The 24,160-nt window shown below is 52.7% G+C and overlaps 2 protein-coding genes across 5 annotated transcripts; one reads left to right on the top strand and one right to left on the bottom strand.

The window, feature by feature from the left end:
• Positions 1 to 303: 303 nt before the first annotated feature.
• PPP2R5D (protein phosphatase 2 regulatory subunit B'delta) lies at positions 304 to 22,457 on the top strand. The gene is made up of 16 exons (XM_044251071.1): positions 304 to 438; positions 5,121 to 5,198; positions 16,512 to 16,722; positions 16,963 to 17,162; positions 17,250 to 17,360; positions 17,487 to 17,579; positions 17,994 to 18,124; positions 18,259 to 18,318; positions 18,423 to 18,531; positions 18,742 to 18,795; positions 19,100 to 19,270; positions 19,374 to 19,501; positions 20,575 to 20,676; positions 20,780 to 20,852; positions 20,999 to 21,115; positions 21,267 to 22,457. The coding sequence occupies exons 1-16, from the start codon at positions 412 to 414 to the stop codon at positions 21,402 to 21,404; spliced, it is 1,803 nt and encodes a 600-aa protein (XP_044107006.1). The 5' UTR covers positions 304 to 411; the 3' UTR covers positions 21,405 to 22,457.
• Positions 22,342 to 24,074, bottom strand: MEA1 (male-enhanced antigen 1). Of its 4 annotated transcripts, none has more exons than XM_044251125.1 (4): positions 24,018 to 24,074; positions 23,231 to 23,511; positions 23,043 to 23,145; positions 22,342 to 22,739 (listed from the first exon to the last, which is right to left on the bottom strand). In XM_044251125.1, the coding sequence occupies exons 2-4, from the start codon at positions 23,498 to 23,500 to the stop codon at positions 22,588 to 22,590; spliced, it is 525 nt and encodes a 174-aa protein (XP_044107060.1). In that variant the 5' UTR covers positions 23,501 to 23,511; positions 24,018 to 24,074; the 3' UTR covers positions 22,342 to 22,587. The 4 variants fall into 4 exon arrangements, with proteins under 4 accessions (XP_044107060.1, XP_044107071.1, XP_044107078.1 ...); XM_044251136.1 differs by having other exon boundaries at positions 23,989 to 24,068; XM_044251143.1 differs by lacking the exon at positions 24,018 to 24,074 and adding an exon at positions 23,955 to 24,012.
• Positions 24,075 to 24,160: the final 86 nt, after the last annotated feature.

Here is a 24,160-nt window from a genome sequence, read left to right on the forward strand (position 1 = left end):
CCGGGCTGCGAAGAATGGCCGAGGCCGACACACACCAGACGCCGGAGTGCGGCACTAGGGGCTATGCTAGGGCTTCCCCTTATCCCCGCCTCCTTTGTTAAGCTCGACCCACTTTAGGGCGGGACCTCCCGCTTCAACCAATTCTGGGAGACGAACCCTGGCGGTTTGTACTCTTCCTTTCCAATGAGAAAAAAAGGAAGCTGCTTGGCCCCAGTAACCAATCCGAGGAGGCGGCGCCTGGTTGTCAGGCAGGTTTGTAAGAGTTCGGGCCAATTGGAGGCGCAATCACCGCTCGACCCGGGCGCAGCGCGCAGGCGGTGGCGAAGAGACGCCGAGCGGGCCGAGTGCGGCCGAGTAAAGCCGGAGCCGGAGCGGGGCCGCAGGAGCCGGGCTGGGTCCGGACGGGCCGAGATGCCCTATAAACTGAAGAAGGAGAAGGTGAGTGGGCCCTTTTCCTCGCGCCTCCGCCTCCGGGCCTGCGCGGAGCTCTGGGAGAGGCCGAGCCAGGCCCGGGACAGCCCCAGACTGACCCTCCCGTCCGGCCCCCGCAGGACTCCCGGGGCTAGCTCTCCACCCCCGCTGCTGGCCGCACCCCCAGCCTGTGCCGCAGCTGGGAAGCCTCCCTCACCTTGCCTGGGATGGAGTCCCACGCGTACACCTCCATCCATTCCTCCCTTCCCCTACCCCCGGCCCTGGGTAACCACCTCCCTCCAGATCTGCCCCACTCCCAGGTCACTCCCCTGCTTTTTCTCCACCAGCGCCTCCCCCCCTTCCCACCCGTTTACCCGTCTGGGACAGCCCCTCATCTGAGACTGCACCTCCCTCCAGCCTACCTCCCTCCCCCCGCCCCCCATTGCGCGCAGCCCCTTCTCTTCTTACATGCCTGGGCCTGGGCCTGGGCCGGCCTTCTCCACCGTCCCCTACAGCCCCTTCTCCCTCCCCGCGAAGCTCCTTGACCTAGAACTGCTCTGCTTTCTCTCTCCTCCACCAAATCTGGCCTAGGCCCCTCCCTCTAGTTCTTCCTTCACACACAAACTTGTAAGCCAGAACTGAGCCCTTCCTTCTGTTGATGGAACCTCAGAACGTCAATGCTGGAAGGGACCTCTGAGTGCATTCAGTGCAATCCTTAGTGATACAGATGAGGAGACTGAGGCCCCGATAAGGGAAGGGACTTGGCCAAGGTCACACAGCCTGCTTGGAGGCCCAGCTGCAATAGGAGGTCTCTTGATTTAAAGGCCTCCTTTGTACCAAAGCCTCCCTATCAGGCGTCAACCGACTTGCAGGTTCATCCTAAGTCAGTTACCCTTCCTACTCTGAGCAAGCTCCTCCTTTTATTCCTGATCTTAGGATAACCTTTGCATTTTTCCAATTTTGCACCAGTGGTGGATTCCTGCCTTCCTGAGCTACAGTACCCTCAAATTGGGAATCTGCCCTTACTATTGGATTAGTTTTCCGTCTTACCCCAAAGGCCAGATAGCCGCCCCTGGACACCCTTGACTTTCTCATGGTGTCCTGATACAGACTGTTTCTTGATGTAGCCTTCTTTACCTTCCTCTTCTACCTCCATACTGCCTTCCCCTGTTCTTCATCCCTGCCTTTCTCTACCTTCTATTTCCTGCTGTTGCTGAGGTCTGACTCAGAGGTGTGGTTCCTTTGAGGTACAGACTCACACAGAGGATGCTAGGATACCAGTTCCAGCCTCCCCCAGCTTCTCCTCTCCTGGGGTTGGCCCCTCGTGGGGGGGGGGCTGGCTCTAGTCTGGTGCTCTGCTCAGCCACTTTATGACCCCAGAGGTGTCTTGCTTTCATTTGCCCGCCAGTGGGCTGGGTTGCTGGGTTGCCGTCCCTGACCTTATCAGTTCAACTCTTTATCTTGGGGCTTTCAGAGATTTGGCAGGCAAGTGTGATTCTGGGTTGTCCCGATAACCTCAAGGGACAGAGGTTCTGAATGGAGGGCTGGTGATGGTGTACTAGGCACTGAAGCTTCTGGGGTCCTGGGCTTGGCAGGTTAGTGTGCTGCACTTAGGCCCTGTGTCCTTGGGGAGTGGGCCTGCTGAGGTGGTTTGGGCAGTGGAGCTGTGAATGACACATAGCCGCGCCTGAGACTAAGGGGCTCCGTCAAGGAGTGTGGAGGGGTGTGGAATTCAGAGGAAGCTGGTGAGGTCCCCACCCATCTTTATTTTTTAGTCTTGTTGGAACAGATACTGTCCCATCTACAAAAAGCCTTCTACTAGATGATTGAGAAGATTCTTAGACTTGCTAGGACCATAGATATTTGACCATAGTACTTGGCTGAGAAAGAGTATTGGCGGAATTGGGGTGCACAAAGCCAGGCATTTTTGATTCCCTTTAAGGTTTAACTTTCTGTTCTTGATTTCCAGTTGCATTTGGCCTCCTTCAGTGTTAACAAGTCCGGAGGGGGTGGAGGGACAGTGTGACTGAGGTTTGCCTGGATGGGGTGGGAACAGAGAGGAGGGGTGTGTGGGGATCTATAGTTTGGGTCCCTCCCCTTTCCTCGTTCTTCATCTCTGCTGGGCCCAGTGTTGGTCATCCTTCACAGCCTCCTCCCTGAAGCCTTTCCTGACTGAGCCCTCAGTTAGGAGGGAGCTCTCCCTCCTCCCCTGGGTTTGCAGAACACTTGATAGGTCCCTTGTGGTCTTTTTGTGTTCCTGTGGACTACAATTAATTGTGAACAAATCTTTACTTCCCCCTTGAGATAATAACTAAGCTCCATTTTGGCTGGCCAGCTTCCTTGCACACAGTAGGCACTCAGTAGATGGGTACCGAGTCAATCCCTCAAGGTGATTTGCTTCCCTTCTCTTCCCTCAGGTTCTGATCTGGGAACATACCTCTTAGGTTCCAAGGTCGTGTGCCCCTGCTCCTTTCTACCTTCTCGATTTTGATAATAGTCATACCATTGGCTAACATTGGGATATTCACGTGCCGCATGGACACTGCTCCAGGGGATTAGATCATTTGATTGCTGTCACTTAAAAGCTGAGGACTGAGGCTCAGAGACCGTGGTTCACCTGCTTATGATTATAGAGCTAGTAAGATTTGGGCCCGAAACATAGTGTGGGGTCCGAACCACCGTGCAGGTGGCACTTGACACTGGACTGTTGTAGGGCGCTCTGGGGTGCGCTGGGGTGCTCCGCCGTGTGCACACTCCCCCTGTTCTGCAGGAGCCAGGGAGCACGGGTGGTGGGCGTGGCTTCCCCATGCCCCCACACTCGCCCACGCAGGCAGGCAGCTGGGATCTCTCTAAGGAGCACTCCCTGATAGGTTTGAGCAGTCGGGCTGGTGGAGGGGTGCTAAAAGGAGAAGGAGCTTGCGGTGGAGCAGAGAGATGAAACCCATGCAAAGATGGGTCAGCTTTGTCCATGTGGCCCATGTCTGGGGAACGTGCAGGCACCTCAGTGACTTGTGCCTGCACCCCCTCGTCCTGTTGCGCCATACCCCATGCTCTGAGCCATACTCCCTGGCCCCTTGGCGAGGGGTCAGTGTGCCCAGCCTGATCGGTGGTCAGAGGAGAGGGTGCTTAGCCCCAAGGAGGCGCGCCCTGTGACACGTTGAGCTGCTCCACACCTGGGAAGGGCTCTCTTCCTCCCTGCCCCCTCCTCCAGCCCACACAGAGCTCTGTTCTCGCAGAAATCCCTGTGCCCCCATAGTCCCTATGACTTAACATTTGTCACTGAAGGGGCTCAGGCACCTTCGAGCGGCAGAATCTCGGAGCTGGAAGTGACTTCCTCTGACTGAGTCTGCATTTAGGGCTCCCATCCCTTCTGCCCATGGTTTAGAGGAGTCAGGAATGCTCCTTTGCTGGAAGGCTCTCGGGACCCGGGAGCTTGCAGCCCCATGAGGCAGCCAGTTTCTGTGCTGCTGCTCTAGGAGAAAATTCTTTCTCGTTCAGAACCTCAGCCTGTCTTCCTGCCACTTCATCCCATGGCTCTTGGGCTCCCGGACCCACATAGAACAAGTCGCTGCTTTAGTTCGCATGCAGCTCTTCATTTATTCGTCAAACCCCCTCTTTGCTCACCCACCGCCGGGACTCCTCCCATTTTGAGCCATCCCAGCCTTGCAGCTGTTGCTCTCAGGACAGGCTTTTGAACCCACTCCCAGTATGGGTTGTATTTCGCCAGAAGAAAACCTAGGATTTGTCGTTGTCCCTCTCAAAGTCTGATGCTCACGAGTGAACCAGATCTTGCCAAACAGCCCCGTGAAGTGCCAAGTACAGGGGCCCTTTCCCGCTCTCCCCCCTCCCCCATGCCAAGCACTCCACACTCTGTCTGTTAATTGGATGGAAGGTCAGGGGGTACAGCCCTGGCACTTGGATGATTTGTGTTGAGCTTGCAATCAGACCTAAATCCCCAAGTCTTTTTCACATTTTCCCCGTCCTGTCCCTGTGCAGTTGCTTTTTTTGGCCCAAAGCATAGGAAGAGACGCCGGGCAGGCCAGAGCTCTGAGCCAGCGGCCCAGTTCCCGAGGGAGACTTCAGACTAGCGCTGGTCTTTGTGGCAGGTCAGGGTTTTACCCTGGTCCCTCTGTCTCTGTGCTTGTCCTCCGGGGAGTTCTTGGGAGAGTTCCTAAACCTGATTAGGCCAGTAGCACCCTCTAGTCTGGGTGTGATTTGTAATTTCCCAAAAAAAGGCTTCCAGGTCTTTGCAGATGGCCTTGGTGGTGGGGGGGGGGTGGTGTTTCCCTCCCCTCCAGCGTGAGAGCCTTGGCTCCTCCTTCCCAATATAGCCAGAAGCCAGGCTGAGTATCTTGTTCTATGGTGCTTCTCCTTCAAGCCCCTCCCCCTGGTTCTTCCTAGACAGAGGCCCTCCCAGGCCCCAACTCCTACACCAGCCATGTGAGGTGACAGAACACTATCTTACTTAATTATCCTGTCTTCACAGTGTCTTCCTGACCAGATTCCAGACTGTGTGGAGGGACTGACTCTCCCTCTGTGTATCCCCAGCCCTCCTCCACTGGCCTGGGTACAGGGTACATGCTCCGTGGTTCCAATTGATTAACTGATTCAGTTGGACAGAAGATAATTACAGCACAGACTTAAGGGGTCCAGATGAGGCCACTCTCTCCCCCTTGCACCTGCTGACTACCTCCATCTTCCCCCTTCAGGAGCCCCCCAAGCTTGCCAAAGGCACCGCCAAGCCCAGCAGCTCAAGCAAGGATGGTGGAGGCGAGAGCACCGACGAGGTAATGATCACGAATAGGGCCCTAGTTACGGGGCGGGCACCAGCTCCATGTGCTTGATGCCCAGTGGGTGAGGGATCTCAGGGGCTGGGAGTTATCCCAGCAGAAGGGACAGGATTTCCGCAGCCTGGGAGGGACTTGGACAGTCCAGCCAGGTAGCTGCCCTTGGGAGCCTTTCCCTGTGGCTAGTGTAGAGCAGAGAGAGTCTGCAGGATTTCAGACTCCCCATTAGCTCCCATGCAAGTCGTTTCTCTGTCTACCAACTGTGAGTGATGAGAATTCCCTTCTCCTTAGGCAGCAAGCTAAGGGTATCAGGGGCTGGGGAGAAGGGGAAAAAGTACGCGGGTGCTCAGTGGGGGACGAGTGGCTTCAGCAAGGCTCAGGGTAGGGCAGGGGGGTGGGGAGAGGCTGGTTTCCCCACACTGCAGACAGGGCTGGGCCCACTGCCCTTGGTTCTGATTGTAGAGGAGCTGCTAAAGGATGGACATGAGCAGAGGTCAGCACAGCTTGGCAGTCTAGGGCTGTAAAGCCATAAATGGCAAGCCGAAAGAGCACTGGAGGGTGGAGAGACTTAAGTCCAGAGTATGTCCAGGAAAGTTCAGGAGTGTGCAAAGTGAGATGCTCAAGATGGTGGCCAGGCCCTGGGACACGTTGAGCAAGTACCTGTGTTACTCAGAAATTGGTGATCCTTGCTTTCTCTGCTTGTTCTGTCCTGTTCTGAACTGTTCAGAGGGTTGGAGGACAACAGGAAATAGCTCTCCAGTTATAGGTACAGCTTGTGAGTTTTTTGGGAAGAAGACATCGATTAGCAAGTATTTGGGGTTAACCCTGGTTTTGGCTTTTTCTGGGTACTTCTGGTCCCTATCACCTCTAAAGAGATCCAAGCACTTTTCACACTGCTGACCATCATTTTAAGTCTCACTTAAGTCATCAGAAGAAGCAGGGTGGGTTTTTCCCATTTTACAAACAAGGGAGGTGGGGACCACAAAATATGAATTCCTCCTTCCTCTGCACTTATGCAGTAATCTGAGCGTGTCTCTAGGATAGGCCTTATCACTTGATGTTGTAACTATTTGTCCAACATGTGTTTCTCTCCACCAGACTGTGGACTCTGAGGGGAGGAGCTGGGTGTGCTGGAGCTGGTGCATTGCTTTTTCCACGTACCTCTATGTTCATGCATTGGTTCTTTTTTTGGAGGTTGGGGGTGTTTTTATTTGTATTTATTAACTTTTTTTTAAAGTAACCTCTAGAGATGCCTGGGTGGCTCAGTCAGTAAAGCATCTGCTTTTGGCTCAGGTCATGATCTCAGGGTCCTGGGATTGAGTCCCACACTGGGCTCCTTGCTCAGCGGGGTGCCTGCTTCTCCCTCTGCCTGCCACTCCCTCTGCTTGTGCACGCACGTGTGCTCTCTCTCTCTCTCTCTGTCAAATACATAAATAAAATCTTAAAAAAAAAAAAAAAGAAAGAAAAAGAAGTAATCTCTACACTTAATGTGGGGCTTGAACTCACGACCTCAAGATCAGGCGTCACATGCTTCTACTGACTGACCCAGCCAGGTGTCCTCATGCACTTGGTTCTTAATAAATAATCAGTCAGCGCTCCTGGGCAACACTCCTCTGGGCTCAGTCTCCCCTTTAGGAATGGTGACATCTGTGGGACCCACAGGGAAGGTGGCTGGGAGCTGGCAACTGACATTCAAAGCAGCAAGAGGGACTTAGAGACAGGATTTAAAGGGACAGAAAGGAATAGTTAGAGGGCCGTTCTCATCTCTTGCCTAACTCCCACTTGTTTGGTTACTGGGTAGACTGGATGTCTTGTCCTAAAAGCAGCCTTCCTTGACCACCTCCCCCTATCCCTCCCGGACAGGACGTGGTCAGGGCAGCGATGAACCACAGCTGTAGTTAAACAATTTGATGTAAATTCATTATTCATCAGTTTGAACCCTCGTGTCAGCAGTGAGCTCTGTGAGGCTCCCCTCCCATGCTGAAGGGCCTGGCACACCAGAAGTACCTGTATTTGAATGCATTAGTGACCAATAAGCAAACCAGTCAACTTCAGAAAAGTGCTGGAGGCGACCTTAGAGTCTAACCAGCTCCTTTCATAGGTAGGAAAATGAAAGCTCAAACAGGCTAAGAAAGATGCTGAGACCAACTGTGGGGATCTCTCTCCACTGCCTTTCTGGAAACATGGGTTAAAGGCAGTGGGGTCGATATGAACAAGGCCTTTCTGAAAGAGGAGAGTGCTGAGTTCGCCTTGGGCTCTGTTCTGTGAAACGTTGCCCAGGGCTCCCCTGTAGGAGGCAGCGGCGGGAACTGTGCATGATTTTCCAGGCTTGTCCCCATGGGGCCCTGGGCAGAGGGATGGTGGAAGAGTTGGGGGCCGGGCTGCCAGGCTCAGGTCCTCCAAAGCCGTTTGGCACAGTCCTTCCCTTGCTTTTTCTAGTGCAGAGTTTGGGGCTCTTTTACCCTGGGTCATGCATTTGCCAGAGCCTTTTCAATTGATCCTAATAATGATAGCAGCCACCATTTATTTTATTGAGTAGTTACTTGTGTGTCAGGGTCCCAGGGCAGCCATTACACATGCCCATAGACGAGATGGCTTAAAATAACAGAGATTGGGGCGCCTGGGTGGCTCAGTGGGTTAAGCCTCTACCTTTGGCTCAGGTTACAATCCCACATCAGGCTCTCTGCTCGGCCTACTTGTGATCTCTGTCTGTCAAATAAATAAACAAAATCTTAAAAAAAAAAAAAAGACAGAGATTGATCCTCTCATGGTTCTGGAGGCCAGAAATCTGAAATTGACATGTCAGCAGTCCGTGTTCTTCTGAAGTTCCAGGGAAGAGTCTCTCCCATGCCTCTTTCCCTAGCTTGTGGTGGTTTTCAACAGTCCTTGCTGTTCCTTGGCTTATGGATAGATCATTCCAATCTCCTCCTCAGTCTTCACATAGGGTTCTTCCCTGTTTTTCTATGTCTCTCTGTTCACCTTTCCTCCTCCTTCTTCTTCTTCTTCTTTTTTTTTTTTAAAGATTTATTTATTCATTTGTGAGGGAGAGGACATGCAATCAGGGGGAGTGGCAGAGGGAGAGGGAGATAAGCAGACTCGACTCTGAGTGGGAAGTCCAACACCAGGCTTGATCCCAGGACCCTGAAAGCATGACCTGAGCCGAAATCAAGAGTCGGAGGCTCAACTGATTGAGCCATCCAGGCGCCCCTGCATTGCCCTCTTCTTATGAGGACACCAGCTGTATGGGACTTAAGGCCCACCCCAACTTGATTATGTCTGCGAAGACCCTGTTTCCAAATAAGGTCGTGGTCACAGGTGTTGGGTTGACTTGAATTTGAGGACACACACTGTTCAATTTCCCAGGCTCTGTCCTCAGACCTTTGCTTGCATTTAATCTTTTACTTTATTTATTTATTTAAAAAATTTTTTTTAAATTTATTTGACAGACAGAGATCACAAGCAGGCAGAGAGGCAGGCAAAGAGAGAGAGAGGAGGAAGCAGGCTCCGTGGGGAACAGAGAGCCCGATTCGGGGCTTGATCCCAGGACCCCGGGGTCATGACCCCAGCTAACCCACTGAGCCACCCAGGTGTCCTGCATTTAATCTTTTAATCTCACTTAATCTAGACAACACTCCCCTGAGGTCATTCCATTATCATCATCATCCCATTTCACAGATGGAACTGAGACTTAGTGAGGTTAACTCAGCTAGTAAACAGTTGAGCTAGAATGCAACTTGGTGTGGTGTGGCCCAGGAGCCAATTCTCCCGGGTTCTTACTGACATGATAGGCTGGTTCTGAGGTTATTGAAGAGTCTTCGAGTGGAAAGGAGCTTGAGAGATGGGGTCAGGCTCCCGTTTGACCCACTGCTAAAGGCAGCAGTCCTTCCTGGTCTGTCTATGGAGAGAACAGCTCACTGCCCTGGACCCTTTTATATCCTGTGCCCCATCCTGAGTTCTGGGAGTGGGGACAGAGGGAGGAAGACACTATCCCAATCTTACCCACTTCAGCCTGTCCTCCCAGTACCCAGAGTTGTTACCCTAAAAACATTTTTTTATCTTATCAATCCTGAATTTAAAAGGCTCTGTTGGGGGACGCCTGGGTGGCTCAGTTGGTTGGACGACTGCCTTCGGCTCAGGTCATGATCCTTGGAGTCCCGGGATCGAGTCCCGCATCAGGCTCCCAGCTCCACGGGGAGTCTGCTTCTCTTTCTGACCTTCTCCTCGCTCATGTTCTCTCTCACTGTCTCTCTCTCAAATAAATAAATAAAATCTTTAAAAAAAAAAAAAAAAAAGGCTCTGTTGGGGCACCTGCGTGATTCCGTTGGTTAAGTGTCTGCCTTAGGCTCAGGTCATGGTCCCAGGACCCTGGAGTTGAGTCCCAAATCAGGCTCCCTGCTCAATGGGGAGCCTGCTTCTCCCTCTCCCTCTGCTGCCGCTCCCCCTGCTTGTGTGCATGTGCTCTCTGTCAAATAAATAAATAAAATCTTAAAAAAAAAAAGCTCTCTTGGCATCTCACTGCTTAGGGGTTACAGTTCAGATTCACACTCTGGACCCCTGTGAGCTGGCCCCACCCCATTCTTCCTGCTCCCCTCCTGGTTTCTCAGCCCCACTGGACTTCCCATCCTCCAATACAAGCCCTTTTATGACTCTGGGCCCTTACTGATGAGATTCCGCTGGCGTGGACGACTTTATTTTCCTGTGCTCTTTCTTTGCCTGCTGAACTCGTGTGTCCTTTGAGAGCCAAGTCAGAAGTCACGCCTGCAGGAGTGTCTTTGCTAATTGTTCAGCCAGAGCCTGTGTTCCCAGATCCATGGTGGCCCTCTCTGCTTTTTCATTCCCCTGAGAGCTGCTGGCGTGTTGGTCTCGCCCACTGGACTGTGAGCTCTCTGAGGACAGGGGCCACCTTTTAATCTCTAAGGCTTAGCATGACTTTAGTCAATAAATGAAGGGAGAAAATAATGAAGCGCAGCTAGATGGAGCTCTGGAGAGGAGAGAATGCCCCTGCGGTCTTGGGGCTTTTATACGAAAATGATCTTTATTTGACTAGTTAATTTGTTAAGCAAAAGCAGTGATGTTGGGACGCCTGGGTGGCTCAGTTGGTTAAGCAGCTGCCTTCGGCTCAGGTCATGATCCCAGCGTCCTGGGATCGAGTCCCACATCGGGCTCCTTGCTCGGCAGGGAGCCTGCTTCTCCCTCTGCCTCTGCCTGCCTGCCATTCTGTCTGCCTGTGCTTGCTCTCTCCCCCTCTCTCTCTCTGATAAATAAATAAAATAAAATTAAAAAAAAAAAAAAAAGCAGTGATGTTAATCTTTGCGTTTCTCTTTCTTACTTTCTTTTTCTTTTGAAGATTTTATTTACGTATTTGATAGAGAGAGGGAGAAGCAGACTTCCTGTGGAGCAGGGAGCCCGAACTGGGGCTCAATCCCAGAACCCTGGGATCATGACCTGAGCTGAAGGCAGACGCTTAACAATGACTGAGCCACCCAGACACCCCATGCCATAATACTTTCTGTAGTGCTTAATTTGTATTTCTGTCTCCTGCTTCAGGTTTAAATATTTGAGTTTGGTTATTAATGGTGGCTGTGTTAAGATCAGTTTGGACTGGGATTGGTTCAGAGTGGGCAGGTTTAGTTGCAGTCTCTTATTAAAAGTGAGCTTGGTGCCTAAATTTGAAGTCCCACTTGACTGCTGGAGGCCTGAATCTGGGAATGCTTCTTGGAGGTGGGAGGAGAGGGAGCTCAGGCAGAGGAGTTGGCCATGACATAGTCTCAGAAGGGACCAGGTGGAACCAGTAAGGGGTAGGGAGTGGGTTGGCTGGCTTGCCTCTGGTCAGTGTCCACCCATGATGGGAGGGTTGCAGAAGGTTCTCCAGGGGACTCACCTGCTTCCCACCTCCAGCCTGGGTCAGTAGAGGAGTCAAAAGCTGAAGCTTTGGGGCACCTGAGTGGCTCAGCCAGTTAGGTGTCTGACTCCGGATTTTGGCTCAGGGCACGATATCAGGGTCATGGGATCGAGCCCCACCTCAGGCTCTGAGCTCAGCACAGAGTCTGCTTGTCCCTGTCCCTCTGCTCCTCCCCATCTAGTGTACTCTCTCTCTCTCTCTCTCAAATAAATAAAATCTTAAAAAAAAAAAACAAAAAACTGAAGCTTTAACTAAGCGCCTGGCTGGCTCCGTCAGGAAAGCCTGCTGCTCTTAATCTTGGGGTTGTAAGTTCAAGCTCCATGGTTAGGTATAGAGATTACTAAAAAATAAAATCTTTAAAAAACGTGTTAAAAAAAAAATCTGAAGCTTTTAGGAGAAAGAGTTGAACATGAAGTGGGTCGCTGGCACAGCCCCTTACATCCCTTCTGACAAGTATGTTTCCCAGGGAAGAGTGAAAAGACCAGGGAATGCCTCACTGGCGTTTGGCAGCCCGGTGCTGCTGGCTGGACCAGCTGTCTGTCAGATGCTTTTTGTGTCTGGGGCCTGGGAGCCAAGGGTCCTTACAAAACCAGGGTGGCCCGGTGGGATGGGCTGTGGTGGGGCAGGCTGAGCTCAGCGGCTCTCAGGCCTCCCCCACCTTCAGTGATGCAATCCTAGTAGGGAAGAGACCTTAGGCATCAATCTGTTTTTTTTTTTAAACTTTGATTTTTAGCCATGCAGCCCTCTGTTCTCTTAACCTTACTTGGAGATTAGTTCATTTCTCTGTTAACAGAGAAGATTGAGGCTTTGCTTCTCCCTTTCTGGGTCCAGTGCCTCCTTTCCCTGGACCTCTCCTCTGCGTGAGGCTTATGGAGGTGCTGGCAGTCTGTCTTAATCTGGGAGGACAGAGAGAGATTTGTCCTTCCTTAGAATTTTGTTCTTCTGAGCCCTTGGCCCTGGTATCACTAATGTTCTTCCCTTCTCCTCTGCTCCTGACACCACACAGTGTTCTGTTCTGATAGGTCCCAACTTGGGACAGGAAAGGTCTGGGCTTGGCCCCCTGTCAGTCAACCGTCCAGACCTTCATGGAGTGACTGTTAGGTGCCAGTGCTGAGGGGACGCAGAGGAGTGCAAACCAGGGTCCTGGCTTTCAGGGAACTTACCTAGTTGGACATGTGAACACACCAAGCAAGAGACATCACTGGGGATGATCCCAGAACCAGTGAAACAGACAAGTAGTGTCAAGAGGTCAAGGGCAAGGGACTGGACACTGCAGGGTTGGAGTTGAGAAGGCTTTTTGGAAGAGGGTAGAACTTAAATGTGTCTTGAAAGATGAAATGCTTTCTTGGGTGCCCCCATGGTATTTATTTTTTTTAGAGAGGGAGAGAAAAGGCAGGGAGGGGCAGAGGGAAAGAATCTTAAGTAGGTTCCAAGCCCAGCATGGAGCCCAACGCGGGGCTCAATCTCACAACCCTGAGATCATGAGCCAAAATCAAGAGTCAGATGCTTAACTGACTGAACCACCCAGGTGCACTCAGTTTCCCCCATTTTAGACCAGGGAAGACAGTGGGCCCATAGGAACTTTTGAGGTGTGCTAGTTTGAGGAATTTCCAGATTGCGTTCCTAAAATCGAGGGATAGGAAATAATTAATCGTGATAATAGTAGAAGACACTTCTTATAAAAACTGTGAGTCATATAATGTTCCCTTAAATCCTTATTACAACCTTATGAGGTAGGTACTATTGTCATCCCCACTTTACAGATGAGGAGACTGAGGCAGGCAGACTGTGTGACTTTCTGGAGGTTACTGGGCTAATAAATGACAGAGCAGGAGTCAAACCCAGGCAGTCTTAGCATGAATCTGTATTCTCAACCACTAAGCTCCACAGATAAGGGTTTGGTTATTCTTTTTTTTTTTTTTTTTTTTTTCTAAAGATTTTATTTATTTATCAGAGAGAGAGGGCGAGAGAGTAAGCACAGGCAGACAGAATGGCAGGCAGAGGCAGAAGGAGAAGCAGGCTCCCTGCCGAGCAAGGAGCCCGATGTGGGACTCGATCCCAGGACGCTGGGATCATGACCTGAGCCGAAGGCAGCTGCTTAACCAACTGAGCCACCCAGGCGTCCCGGGTTTGGTTATTCTTACAACAGGGAAATTAAGGCCGGAAGCAGGGATGTGTCTGACACACACCAGGCTCTGGTCTCCCACCCTTCTGCCTCTCTCTCCTATCCCTCACTGAGGTATGACCCATCCGCCATATGCCAGAAGAGAGACCCCAGACGCCAGGGCGCCTTGCACAGTCTGCCCCAAATCACGCTGGCCGCACGCTGGTCACAGCAGAAGACAGTATGGCGGCTGCTCTTGCCCCATTTCCTTGCACTTCCCTAGTCAGGTTAGTGTGTGGAGCGGTCGTTTCAGGTGGAGGAGAAGGCCAGATGGCCAAAAAGGTAATGAGCTACCCTGGACCCACAGGCCTGCCCCAGGCTGGATCCAGTGCATGTCTCTCTTCTCCTCTGATCCCCAGATAGGTCACAAGCTTGACATAATTGTTTCTATAAAAAAATTCAGAGCCTGCAAAGCATAGCATTTCTGTCCTCCTCCCCTTCCCCCTACTCCAGAGGATTTCGCATTCTCCCATTCCTGTGGTAGGAAGTCAAGAGTTTGGGGAGGAGACTGGAGGGCCAGTGGGGATGGCAGGTATGAGGACAGAAGGTCACAGCTTCTCCTGTGGGTACCCAGCTGGGCATGGCCTCAGTCCTCTGGTCCTGTTGCAGTCTCTGGGGGCAAGTTGTCCTGTGGCTTCGCCTCTGCCCTCTCCCCGCAGGTGGTTACCTGGCAGGACCTGGGGGCGGACAGCCACACACCTGTGTGTAGCCGTCTGAAGATGGGCTTTGTGGGGCTCCCACACCTGTGTCTGGGAGGAAGTAGAGAGACAGCCTTAAAAAATCAGCAGTTTTTCTCCAATTATATGTAAGGGTCAGCTGGCAGAACATTTAGGAAAGACGAAAAGTCCTGTATCATTGTGCTACAATGGGAGATAGTCATGAACACCGTGGCGGACTTGCTTTTGTTTTTTCTTTCTGCACTGGGTTTTGGTTTTGTGCATGTGGTACAATGTGGGTGAGCTCATTCTGCTTGTACAGTTTTGCATTATCCTTATTTACCTTAGCATAGGAAGCAATTTTCTGTCATTACATAGTTTTCAGCTTTGTTTTATCTTAAAGTTGTTTTTTTTTTTTTTTTTAAAGATTTTATTTATCCACTTGACAGAGAGAGATCACAAGCAGGCAGAGAGGCAGGCAGAGAGAGCGAGGAGGAAGCAGGCTCCCTGCTGAGCAGAGAGCCGGATGCGGGCCTGGATCCCAGGACCCTGAGATCATGACCTGAGCCGAAGGCACGGCCTAACCCACTGAGCCACCCAGGCGCCCTATCTTAAAGTTTTTATCAACATGACAACATGTACATTGTCAGGAAAGTCAGGTAGTACCCTTGGCCTTGTAATGAACAGAGCAGCGCCTGCCTAGCCCCCCGCTCTCCTATTGCTCTCTGGAGACCCCTTTGGACTCCCCTTTCCTTGGAAATTGACTTCTGTGCTTCCAAATAAGATTCTTTTACTGCTTTTTGTTATTTAATTTTTCTTTTCTTTCTTTCTTTCTTTTTTTTTTAAGATTTTACTTATTTATTTGACAGAGAGAGAGATCACAAGTCGGCAGAGCAGCAGGCAGAGGGAGTGGGGGGAAGCAGGCTCCCTGCTGAGCAGAGAGCCTTATACTCGGCTCCATCCCAGGACCCTGAGATCATGACCTGAGCTGAAGGCAGAGGCTTAACCCACCGAGCCATCCAAGCACCCCTCTTTAATTTTCGAGTGTTAGATATTATCTCTTGACTTTCTACTATGGAAAATTAAGGCCTCAGCATCTTATATCTCTAACACAGACATTTCCCATGCTCCCAAAATACTTATCACCAATTTGGGGCAAATTACTATGACTATGTAAATGTTTTCCACAGCTGAACCATGTATGATTACATTTAGTACATAGTTTTTATAAACATAATTTTAACTCCATGATTTTGCTTCTATCCATCCATCCATTTATTTATTTGCTTTTATAAATAGCACTGTAAAGAAAGTACACAAAAGCCTTCTTTTGTATGTAAGATTTTTCTTTCTTTCTTTCTTTTTTTTTTTTTTAAAGATTTTGTTATTGTCAGAGAGATAGAGGGTAAGAAGGGGAGCATCAGGCAGAGGGAAAAACAGGCTCCCTGCTGAGGAGAGAGCCTGGTGCAGGACTTGATCCCGGGCGCTGCAATCATGACCTGAACCAAAGGCAGATGCTTAACTGACTGAGCTACCCAGGCACCCCTCTTTTTTTTTTTTTTTTTTTTTAAGTTTTACTTATTTATTTGTGAGAGAGAGTGTGCATATGTGCTTGTGGGATGGGGGGCGGAGGGAGAGAATTTCAAGCAGACTCCCGACTGAGTGCTCCATCCCAGGACCCTGAGAGGACGACCTGAGCTGAAACCAAAAGCCAGACACTCAACCAACTGAGCCACCCAGGCACCCCTGTAGGATTTTTCTTTTCTTTTTTTTTTTTAAAGATTTTATTTATTTATTTGACAGAGAGAAATTACAAGTAGATGGAGAGGCAGGCAGAGAGAGAGAGAGGGAAGCAGGCTCCCCGCTGAGCAGAGAGCCCGATGCAGGACTCGATCCCAGGACCCCGAGATCATGACCTGAGCCGAAGGCAGTGGCTTAACCCACTGAGCCACCCAGGCTCCCCGGATTTTTCTTAAGATATATTTTTCATAGTTAAAACTACTGAGACATAAGAATAAATTTCTTTGAACTTTTTTATTGGGGGCGGTGTTTCTTTTAACCTTGAACTGAAGAATGTGACTCAGTGAAGCAGTAAAGTACACTAATCTCACATGTGCTGCTTAATGACTTTTCACCTGTGTTTCCGCTAAGACCCACCTCCCAGATCCAGTTAAGAGAATATTTCCATTATTCAGAATGTTCCTCAGGGCCCTTCTTAGTTAAGCCCACACCCCCGCCAGCCCTCCTCTGGAGAGACAGCCACTTTTCTGCCTTCTGGTACCATCAGTTCATCAGTTAGATTTGCCTGTTCGTGAACCAGAACAAGCATTTTGAAGGCTCTTGATGCCTAGGCAGTAGGCATCATTTTGGAAGACAAGGCTTCTCGATCCCTCTCTTCTAGGGATAATAGACCTTAGCTATCTCTGATGCTGACTGGAGCTGCTCCAGGGAGGGAGACAGCTAGGTGGCTGCCCAGGCCTGCACAGGCAAAGATGGATGAGGGGGGAAGTTGGGGGGGTGGAATGGGCAGTGGCCCAGGGTGGGAGGCATACCTTGGGGAGCCGACTCCAACCAGCCACTTGTTTGACTAGGCCCAGTCCCAGCCGCAGCCCCAGCCGCAGCCCCAGCCCCAGCCCCCATCATCCAACAAGCGTCCCAGCAACAGCACGCCACCCCCGACGCAGCTCAGCAAAATCAAGTACTCTGGAGGGCCCCAGATTGTCAAGAAGGAGCGACGGCAAAGCTCATCCCGCTTCAATCTCAGCAAAAACCGGGAGTTGCAGAAGCTTCCTGCCCTGAAAGGTACTTGGAAAAGGTCAAGGGTGCTGGTACACCAGGCCTAGGGGGTCCCGGGGGCACTGGCAGATGGAGGCTTTTGGGGTATTTTGGAGGGATGGAAATTCTAGAGAATATGAGAGGGAGTTCCACCGGGGCTGGATTGTGGGGGGGCAGGTCAGGGTAGGGGAAAACCCTGTAAGGCGAGTAGCACAGGGCAGTGAAGGGCCGGGGAAGAAAGTGTGACTCTTGCCTCCCCACCCCCAGATTCGCCTACCCAGGAGCGGGAGGAGCTCTTTATCCAGAAGCTGCGCCAGTGCTGCGTCCTCTTTGACTTTGTGTCAGATCCGCTCAGTGACCTCAAATTCAAGGAGGTGAAGCGGGCAGGACTCAACGAGATGGTGGAGTACATCACCCATAGCCGCGATGTTGTCACTGAGGCCATCTACCCTGAGGCAGTCACCATGGTGGGCAAGGGGCAATGGGGCGAGTGGGGAGGGACCGAGGCTGTGGAGAAGCCCAACAGGAGCGCTCACCTGGGTCCTACTGCTCAGTTTTCAGTGAACCTCTTCCGGACGCTGCCACCTTCATCAAACCCCACCGGGGCTGAGTTTGACCCAGAAGAGGATGAGCCCACCCTGGAAGCCGCCTGGCCGCACCTGCAGGTATCAGAGGGAGGGGGCAGTCTGGCCTGGCTACAGGGGGTGGGGTGCTCGGGGACCTGCAGCTTGGGGGGGATCTCCCGGACCTTGGGGAACTCCCCCTAAATGGATGCTCATTGCCCCCAACAGCTCGTGTATGAGTTCTTCTTACGTTTCCTTGAGTCTCCTGATTTCCAGCCAAACATAGCAAAGAAGTATATCGACCAGAAGTTTGTCCTTGCTGTGAGTTGCTGAAGTCCCTGTCCTGCCCTCCTTCTAGTCCATGAACTCTAGCCCTGCGCCCCCTTGAGGCAGCCCTGCTCCTTCTCCATATGTTGAATAGATGGGCTTTCAGCTGGGTCTGGTACAAAGGGACAGGTGGTGGTGGGAGGGATAAACAAACCTCTCCGCTCTCAGGAAGCTTCCAGCATAACTGAAGGAAACAAGCAACAGTTACCTCTTCCCCGGCAGTGGGGCACGTAAATGTGCGTATCCAGACATTGCCCTGGGGAGAGCTATATCTCTGCTTGCCAGAGACTTGTCCCCACGCCCCCCATCCAGAGAATCTCTAGCTGTCCCCTGGCTAGGACCCCATGTCACCCTAGCTCTCCCTGGCTCCTGCTTCACTCAACTGCCTTTCCCCTCGGTGGCTCCCAGCTCTTGGACCTGTTTGACAGTGAGGATCCTCGAGAGCGGGACTTCCTCAAGACCATCTTGCATCGCATCTATGGCAAGTTTTTGGGGCTCCGGGCTTATATCCGTCGGCAGATCAACCACATCTTCTACAGGTGAGGCCAGAAGTCAGGCTTAGGAGCAAAGCAAGCCCTGCTAAGTGGGGGTGGGAGCAGGGAGGTAGGAGGACTCTGCAGAGTGCTGGAGGGACATCAGGGATTATCAGGAGAGCCTTTCTTTCTTCCCTCAGGTTCATCTATGAGACAGAACATCACAACGGAATTGCTGAGCTCCTAGAGATTCTTGGCAGGTGAGAGGTGGGGTGGGGGTCGCATGCCTATGGGAGGCTAGAGGGATTGGAGCGCTGAACTTGACCCGGTCCTTTGGTCCTAACAAGCCTCCCATAACTCCTAGCATCATCAACGGCTTTGCCTTGCCCCTTAAGGAAGAGCACAAGATGTTCCTCATCCGTGTCCTGCTTCCCCTTCACAAGGTCAAGTCCCTGAGTGTCTACCACCCTCAGGTGAGCTGCCTTCCTCCTGATGATTCCTGACTCTGGCAGCAGAGAAAAGAGAGGGAGGGGAAGATATTCCAGCTGGGATGGGGGTGGCAGGAGTGGGTGGGTAATTCCTCGGTACATCTCTTCTTCCATTCTGGGCTCTTGCTTCTGTCCCTGACCTCTCTGAGACCTGGGCCCTGCACCTCACCTCCTTCCTGCTTCAACCTTTTGCAGCTGGCTTACTGCGTGGTACAGTTCCTGGAGAAGGAAAGCAGTCTCACGGAGCCGGTAATTCCCCTTCCCAGCCCCAGGACACCTCTTCTTGTCAGTTAGACTTGCCAGTCTGCCTATTAAGTAATGCCATAAGCAGGGGCTCAAGAGGGATGTGACCCAAGAGGTGACACGCTTTCCTCTCTGAAGGAAGAGTAGAGCCTATGTATACGTAGGAAACAGGTCCCGGTCAGAGAAACGTGAGCAGTTAGGGGAGGCCACCCAAGCAGTGCCCACCCAAGTCGGGGGAGGGGGCTGGAAGACTTCTGGCAGAGGCAGGCAGGTGTTGAGGGAGAATTTTATCCCTGTGCCCTCCTCACAGGTGATTGTAGGACTTCTCAAGTTCTGGCCCAAGACCCATAGCCCCAAGGAAGTCATGTTCCTGAATGAGCTAGAGGAGATTCTGGATGTCATTGAACCTTCGGAGTTCAGCAAAGTGATGGAACCACTCTTCCGCCAGCTTGCCAAGTGTGTCTCCAGCCCCCATTTCCAGGTGAGACTGACCTGCACATCCCCGTCCCCTGCCTCCCAGAAATTGGGGAGGGTTTTAAGCAGAGCTATCCGTGTCCCCGCTGAGTCCCACCTGTCCCCACCAGGTGGCAGAGCGCGCCCTCTATTACTGGAACAATGAGTACATCATGAGCCTGATAAGTGACAATGCTGCCCGAGTCCTCCCCATCATGTTCCCTGCCCTCTACAGGAACTCCAAGAGCCACTGGAACAAGTACGGGGCTGGGGCAGGGCTGGGTGGTGGGGCTCTGGTTTGGGACCCCGTAAGGGTGGGGAAGAACCAAAGAGCCAGCAGGCCTCATCTGGCCACTGAGCAGGGGGGCTGGTGCCCACCGCACACTGATAGGCCCTTGAGGACCTGCCCAGGGAGGGGACAGCTCTGTGAGAGGGCTGTAATACCATACAGCAGAGCAAGGCTCGTGTCCTTTCTATGGCCAGATAGTGGGCGGCTTTGGAGACCTCATGGCGTGCTCTGAGAAGCCCATGTGATCTTTTTTTAAAGATTTTATTTATTTATTTGACAGAGAGAAATCACAAGTAGGCAGAGAGGCAGGCAGAGAGAGAGAGAGAGGGAAGCAGGCTCCCTGCTGAGCAGAGAGCCCGATGCGGGACTCGATCCCAGGACTCCGAGATCATGACCTGAGCCCAAGGCAGCGGCTTAACCCACTGAGCCACCCAGGCGCCCCCCCCCATGTGATCTTTGTAGCCTGTGCTGAATCCAGCGTTGTAGAGGTTTTCCTGCTGAACACAAGTGCACTGTGGTGCCGATACCGTCCACCCTGCTGCGGGGAGACCATTAGTGTAGGCCAGAGGGTAGGAAGCATTGGGAAGAAGGTAGGTCTTGGAGTATGGGATGAGGTGAAGGACGGACAGGCGGACCAATAGCTATAAAGACCCTGAAATGCTGGGGTGCCTGGGTGGCTCAGTGGGTTAAAGCCTCTGCCTTCGGCTCAGGTCATGATTCCAGGGTCCTGGGATCAAGCCCCGCAGCGGGCTCTCTGCTCGGCAGAGAGCCTGCTTCCCTTCCTCTCTCTCTGCCTGCCTCTCTACCTACTTGTGATCTCGTCTGTCAAATAAATAACAAATAAAATCTTAAAAAAAAAAAAACAAAAAACCCCTGAAATACCAGTCCAGTCGCATGATTTGGCTAGAGAAAGCAGTTTACGCTGCAGAGGTCTCCAAAAACTCTTAGCAGAGACTCCTCCTGGGAGAGAGCAGACTGGGGTCCTGGCACCACCCTCAGCGTTGGTAAGACCTCCTTTACCCGATCCTTCTTCCTGGCGGCAGGACAATCCATGGACTGATCTACAACGCCCTGAAGCTGTTTATGGAGATGAACCAGAAGCTGTTTGATGACTGCACACAACAGTACAAGGCAGAGAAACAGAAGTGAGTGTCTCTCTACCTGGGGGCTTCCATCTTCACCCCTGGGGTCCCTCTGGTTCTCTCTCAAGCCCACTCCCCTCCTCCAATCCTGTCCTTGCTCCCTTAGGGGCCGGTTCCGAATGAAGGAAAGGGAAGAGATGTGGCAAAAGATTGAGGAGCTGGCCCGACTTAATCCCCAGGTGAGATTTTGCTGCCACTGCCCCGAACTCCAGGGCCCAGTTTGGCCGAGGGAGGGTTTGTTTGAGGAGGAACACGAAGCAGACAGGTCCACCAACTTCTGAAGTGGCTCTCACCATCTGCTTGTGCCTCTCCTTTCCTTACTCAGTATCCCATGTTTCGAGCGCCTCCACCACTGCCTCCTGTGTACTCAATGGAGACAGAGACCCCCACGGCAGAGGACATCCAGCTTCTGAAGAGGACAGTGGAGACAGAGGCCGTGCAGGTGGGAAGGCACAGAGGGAGTAGGGAGCAGAAATAAAAGCTCTGGAAGCGAGAGGAGATGGGAGCAGCAGAGCCCAGGAATAAGGGAAGGAAACCATAGAATCTCTTGGGAATTGACTAGCATCCCTCACTGTCTCGGTACCCACACGCAGATGCTCAAGGACATCAAGAAGGAGAAGGTGCTGCTTCGGCGGAAGTCAGAGCTGCCCCAGGATGTGTACACCATCAAGGCGCTGGAGGCACACAAGCGGGCGGAAGAATTCCTAACTGCCAGCCAGGAGGCTCTCTGACCCCCTCACCGTCTTTCCACAGGGCCACAGCCCACTCAGCCCTGGGACGCTGCCCTAGCCCTTCACCCTCTGCTCCCCACTGGCTGACTTGGGGCAAGGCAGTGCCTCTCTAGCTACTCTAGGGAGGGGATGCAGCACTTGAAGCGGGGACCCTTACACAGTGGTCCCTCTTCTCCCCCAGATGTGTTCATGCCTCCCTGTGGCTAGTACAGACAGGCTGAGCACTGAGATCCTCAGCACTCAGACAACTTGGGGATGCCTGTCCCCCTCCTGCTCCTAACCCCACAGCTACCTGAGGCTGCTCTGAGAAATACACACAGGAATACATAACGCTCCTCTCCCCTTCCCTTCATCCTCTTTTGAACTCCAGGTGTCTTTCCTTCGCTCCCTCCCCTGAAGCACATAGGGAGCAGCAGGAGATTACTCTCACCAAAGTTAGGTCAGGCCCCATTGGCCCCTGGAGTAGCTGGAGGGGAGCCAACCCCCAACAGGCACAAATAGGTCCCCAGCCCCAGCAGTGTGCAGGCTGATGGGGCTGAATTATTTTCTTTAACCCCTGCCTGACCAAGACCACATGGGAGGTCAAAAGGAGAAAAGCATAGGCTGTGGACCACAGGTGATGAATATAGGGCCCAGACGGACCAAGAGAAGGGGGTGAACAAACACCCTACCCTGTGCCCCCTCTTTGATGAGCAGCAGCCCTGGGATCACAGACATGGAAGGGACCACCCTGGGGCTGACTGTTTTCCCTGGCTGTTGGCTCCCAAAGCCAGGAGGCAGCAGGGCACAGTGCCCCAAGCATGGCTCCCTCAGCACCTGTTTATTTCCTGGTTGGTGCTGATGATGGGCAGGCCCCCACCTGCCCTGCTGGACACCTTGGAAGGGTGAGGGGCTGAGGAGGGCCGGATCCAGGTCCCAGGGGCACAGGCAGTGCAGCTTTTGGCTGTGTACATAGGGTGCTTTATTCTCCACAGAGTGATACATGCTAAGATGGGTTGGGCTTGGGCCGATGTCCCCATATGTACAGAACTGAATAAAGTGGGTCTCTGAGAAGAAGTCTGATTTGCCTTGATGTGGAAAGGGAGATGGGAAAGATGGAGATGGACGTTACAACCAGGGATGTGTTCAGTCCTGTGCTGGTTCTGGCCTGGAATGCAAGGGGATAATGCAGCTCTCAGGCTAGTCACTTCCAGGCTGGGGCCCCCTGCCGGGCTTGGAGGGCCTTCTGTACCACATCTTCCCACTGGGCATCTGATATCTCCCGAGCCCAGGCCGGAACCCCTGGCGCAGGCAGGCTTACTCCAGCCATCGTCCTTTTCACTAGCTCCACGTGTTCTGAAATCACAGAGAACAGTCAGGGGATAGAAACTATGGGACCAGCTCTGTTCCCCATTCCTTGAATTAACCCATAACCCTTGGGCTCGGAGGGCGACCAAATCTATCTTGTTATTTCAAGGCAAGCCTGCCCACCACCCAAGTCTAGCACAATAGCGTTTCACCTGGATTCCGAAGTCTGTAAAATCTTAGATTACAAACTATCACTTCAGGATCAGGGTGTTCCTCTGTGACTTCCCTTTACTGGGTCTGACCAGTCCCTTTTCTCCATCATTATATAGAATGAAAAAATGTTCTCTTTACCCGGGTCCATGGGAATAGAGCTGTGGTTGCTCAATCCTGTAGCTCCCTCCTCCTCTTCATCCTCGCTCTCTAGTGGTGGGTCTGGCAAATGAAGCCCCAGGGCCTGCAGAGCCAGAGAAGACAGCTCAGGGCCAGCTCTTCAGGGATCCCAGCTTCACCTGGCCAGAACAGGGCCTCCTCCACCGTACCTGGATCCGATCCTGAATATCAGCAACTACATCTTCTCCATCCCCCACCGGTGCCAGCTCCACCTCCTCTTGTTCAGGCTCTTGGTTCAGGGGCTGATAGGAGTAGCCAGCTGGGCCAGGCCCCGTTTCCTCCTGCTCTTCCTCAGGCTCCTCGCTGCTCCAATCCCCAGTGCCTTCCGTAGGGCCCTGATGTGGCCCTAGTTCCTCAGTCTGGTTGGGGAAGATACGCTCGGGGCCCATGGTGTCTCCCCCTAGAACTACTGCTGCCATCCGGGCAGGGGCTGCAGAAACAGGGAGGCAGGAGGATAGGGATCGGATGAAATTGGGTCCGAAGTCGGCCCCTCATCCAGTTCCTTGAGGTCTCCTGGGCCCGCAAAACATTCAAACGCTCCCAAGCTTCCTGCACCCCACCCTCTCCTGGGCCCTCTACCTTCTAAATCGACTCCTATCTTGAACCGAGGCCCACCCCACTTGCTCTGCCAATTCTTAAATAACAGCCCGACCACGCCACCTCCCAAAAGACACTCCGTCCAGAACCCCGCCCTCCCCTACCCCCTCGACTTGGGAACTCCGGGTCGCCAAACATGCTCCCCTAGACAGGGCGTACCCGCCCCCTTCTCCCCTCTCCAACGGGTTCCCTTCTGTACCGCCTGACAAACGCCCTTCAGGCCCCAGGGGCTCCCCTCAAAAGGCCCCAGCTGCGGCGTCCGCCACCCGCCCCCACCGATTCTAGGCGCCGGTCTTTCCGCGCGCCTCACCCGCTCGGAGCCCGCGGCTGAACCCGCACCTTCACTTCCGGCGGGGCAGGACGTACTTGGGCGCTTGGTCCTCCCGCCCCGCCCCGTGCTCATGATTGACGCGATCGAGGACGAGGAGTACGCCCCTTGCTCCGCCTCCGTCATCCCCAGCCCAGACAACAAAGGACTACAT

Source organism: Neovison vison, chromosome 1 (assembly GCF_020171115.1).
Source record: "Neovison vison isolate M4711 chromosome 1, ASM_NN_V1, whole genome shotgun sequence".
In the NCBI taxonomy this organism is placed as follows: domain Eukaryota; kingdom Metazoa; phylum Chordata; class Mammalia; order Carnivora; family Mustelidae; genus Neogale; species Neogale vison.

What these genes read in the sequence shown, in the direction of transcription:
- PPP2R5D (XM_044251071.1), top strand. Translation starts at nt 412, where the DNA reads ATGCCCTATAAACTGAAGAAGGAGAAG. An exon ending in ACCCTGAGGCAGTCACCATG is followed by an intron (nt 17,163 to 17,249) that starts GTGGGCAAGGGG and finishes CCTACTGCTCAG; the next exon opens with TTTTCAGTGAACCTCTTCCG. An exon ending in TACAAGGCAGAGAAACAGAA is followed by an intron (nt 20,677 to 20,779) that starts GTGAGTGTCTCT and finishes TTGCTCCCTTAG; the next exon opens with GGGCCGGTTCCGAATGAAGG.
- MEA1 (XM_044251125.1), bottom strand. Translation starts at nt 23,500, where the DNA reads ATGGCAGCAGTAGTTCTAGGGGGAGACACCATGGGCCCCGAGCGTATC. An exon ending in ATATTCAGGATCGGATCCAG is followed by an intron (nt 23,146 to 23,230) that starts GTACGGTGGAGG and finishes CTGGCTCTGCAG; the next exon opens with GCCCTGGGGCTTCATTTGCC. An exon ending in CTCTATTCCCATGGACCCGG is followed by an intron (nt 22,740 to 23,042) that starts GTAAAGAGAACA and finishes CTGTGATTTCAG; the next exon opens with AACACGTGGAGCTAGTGAAA.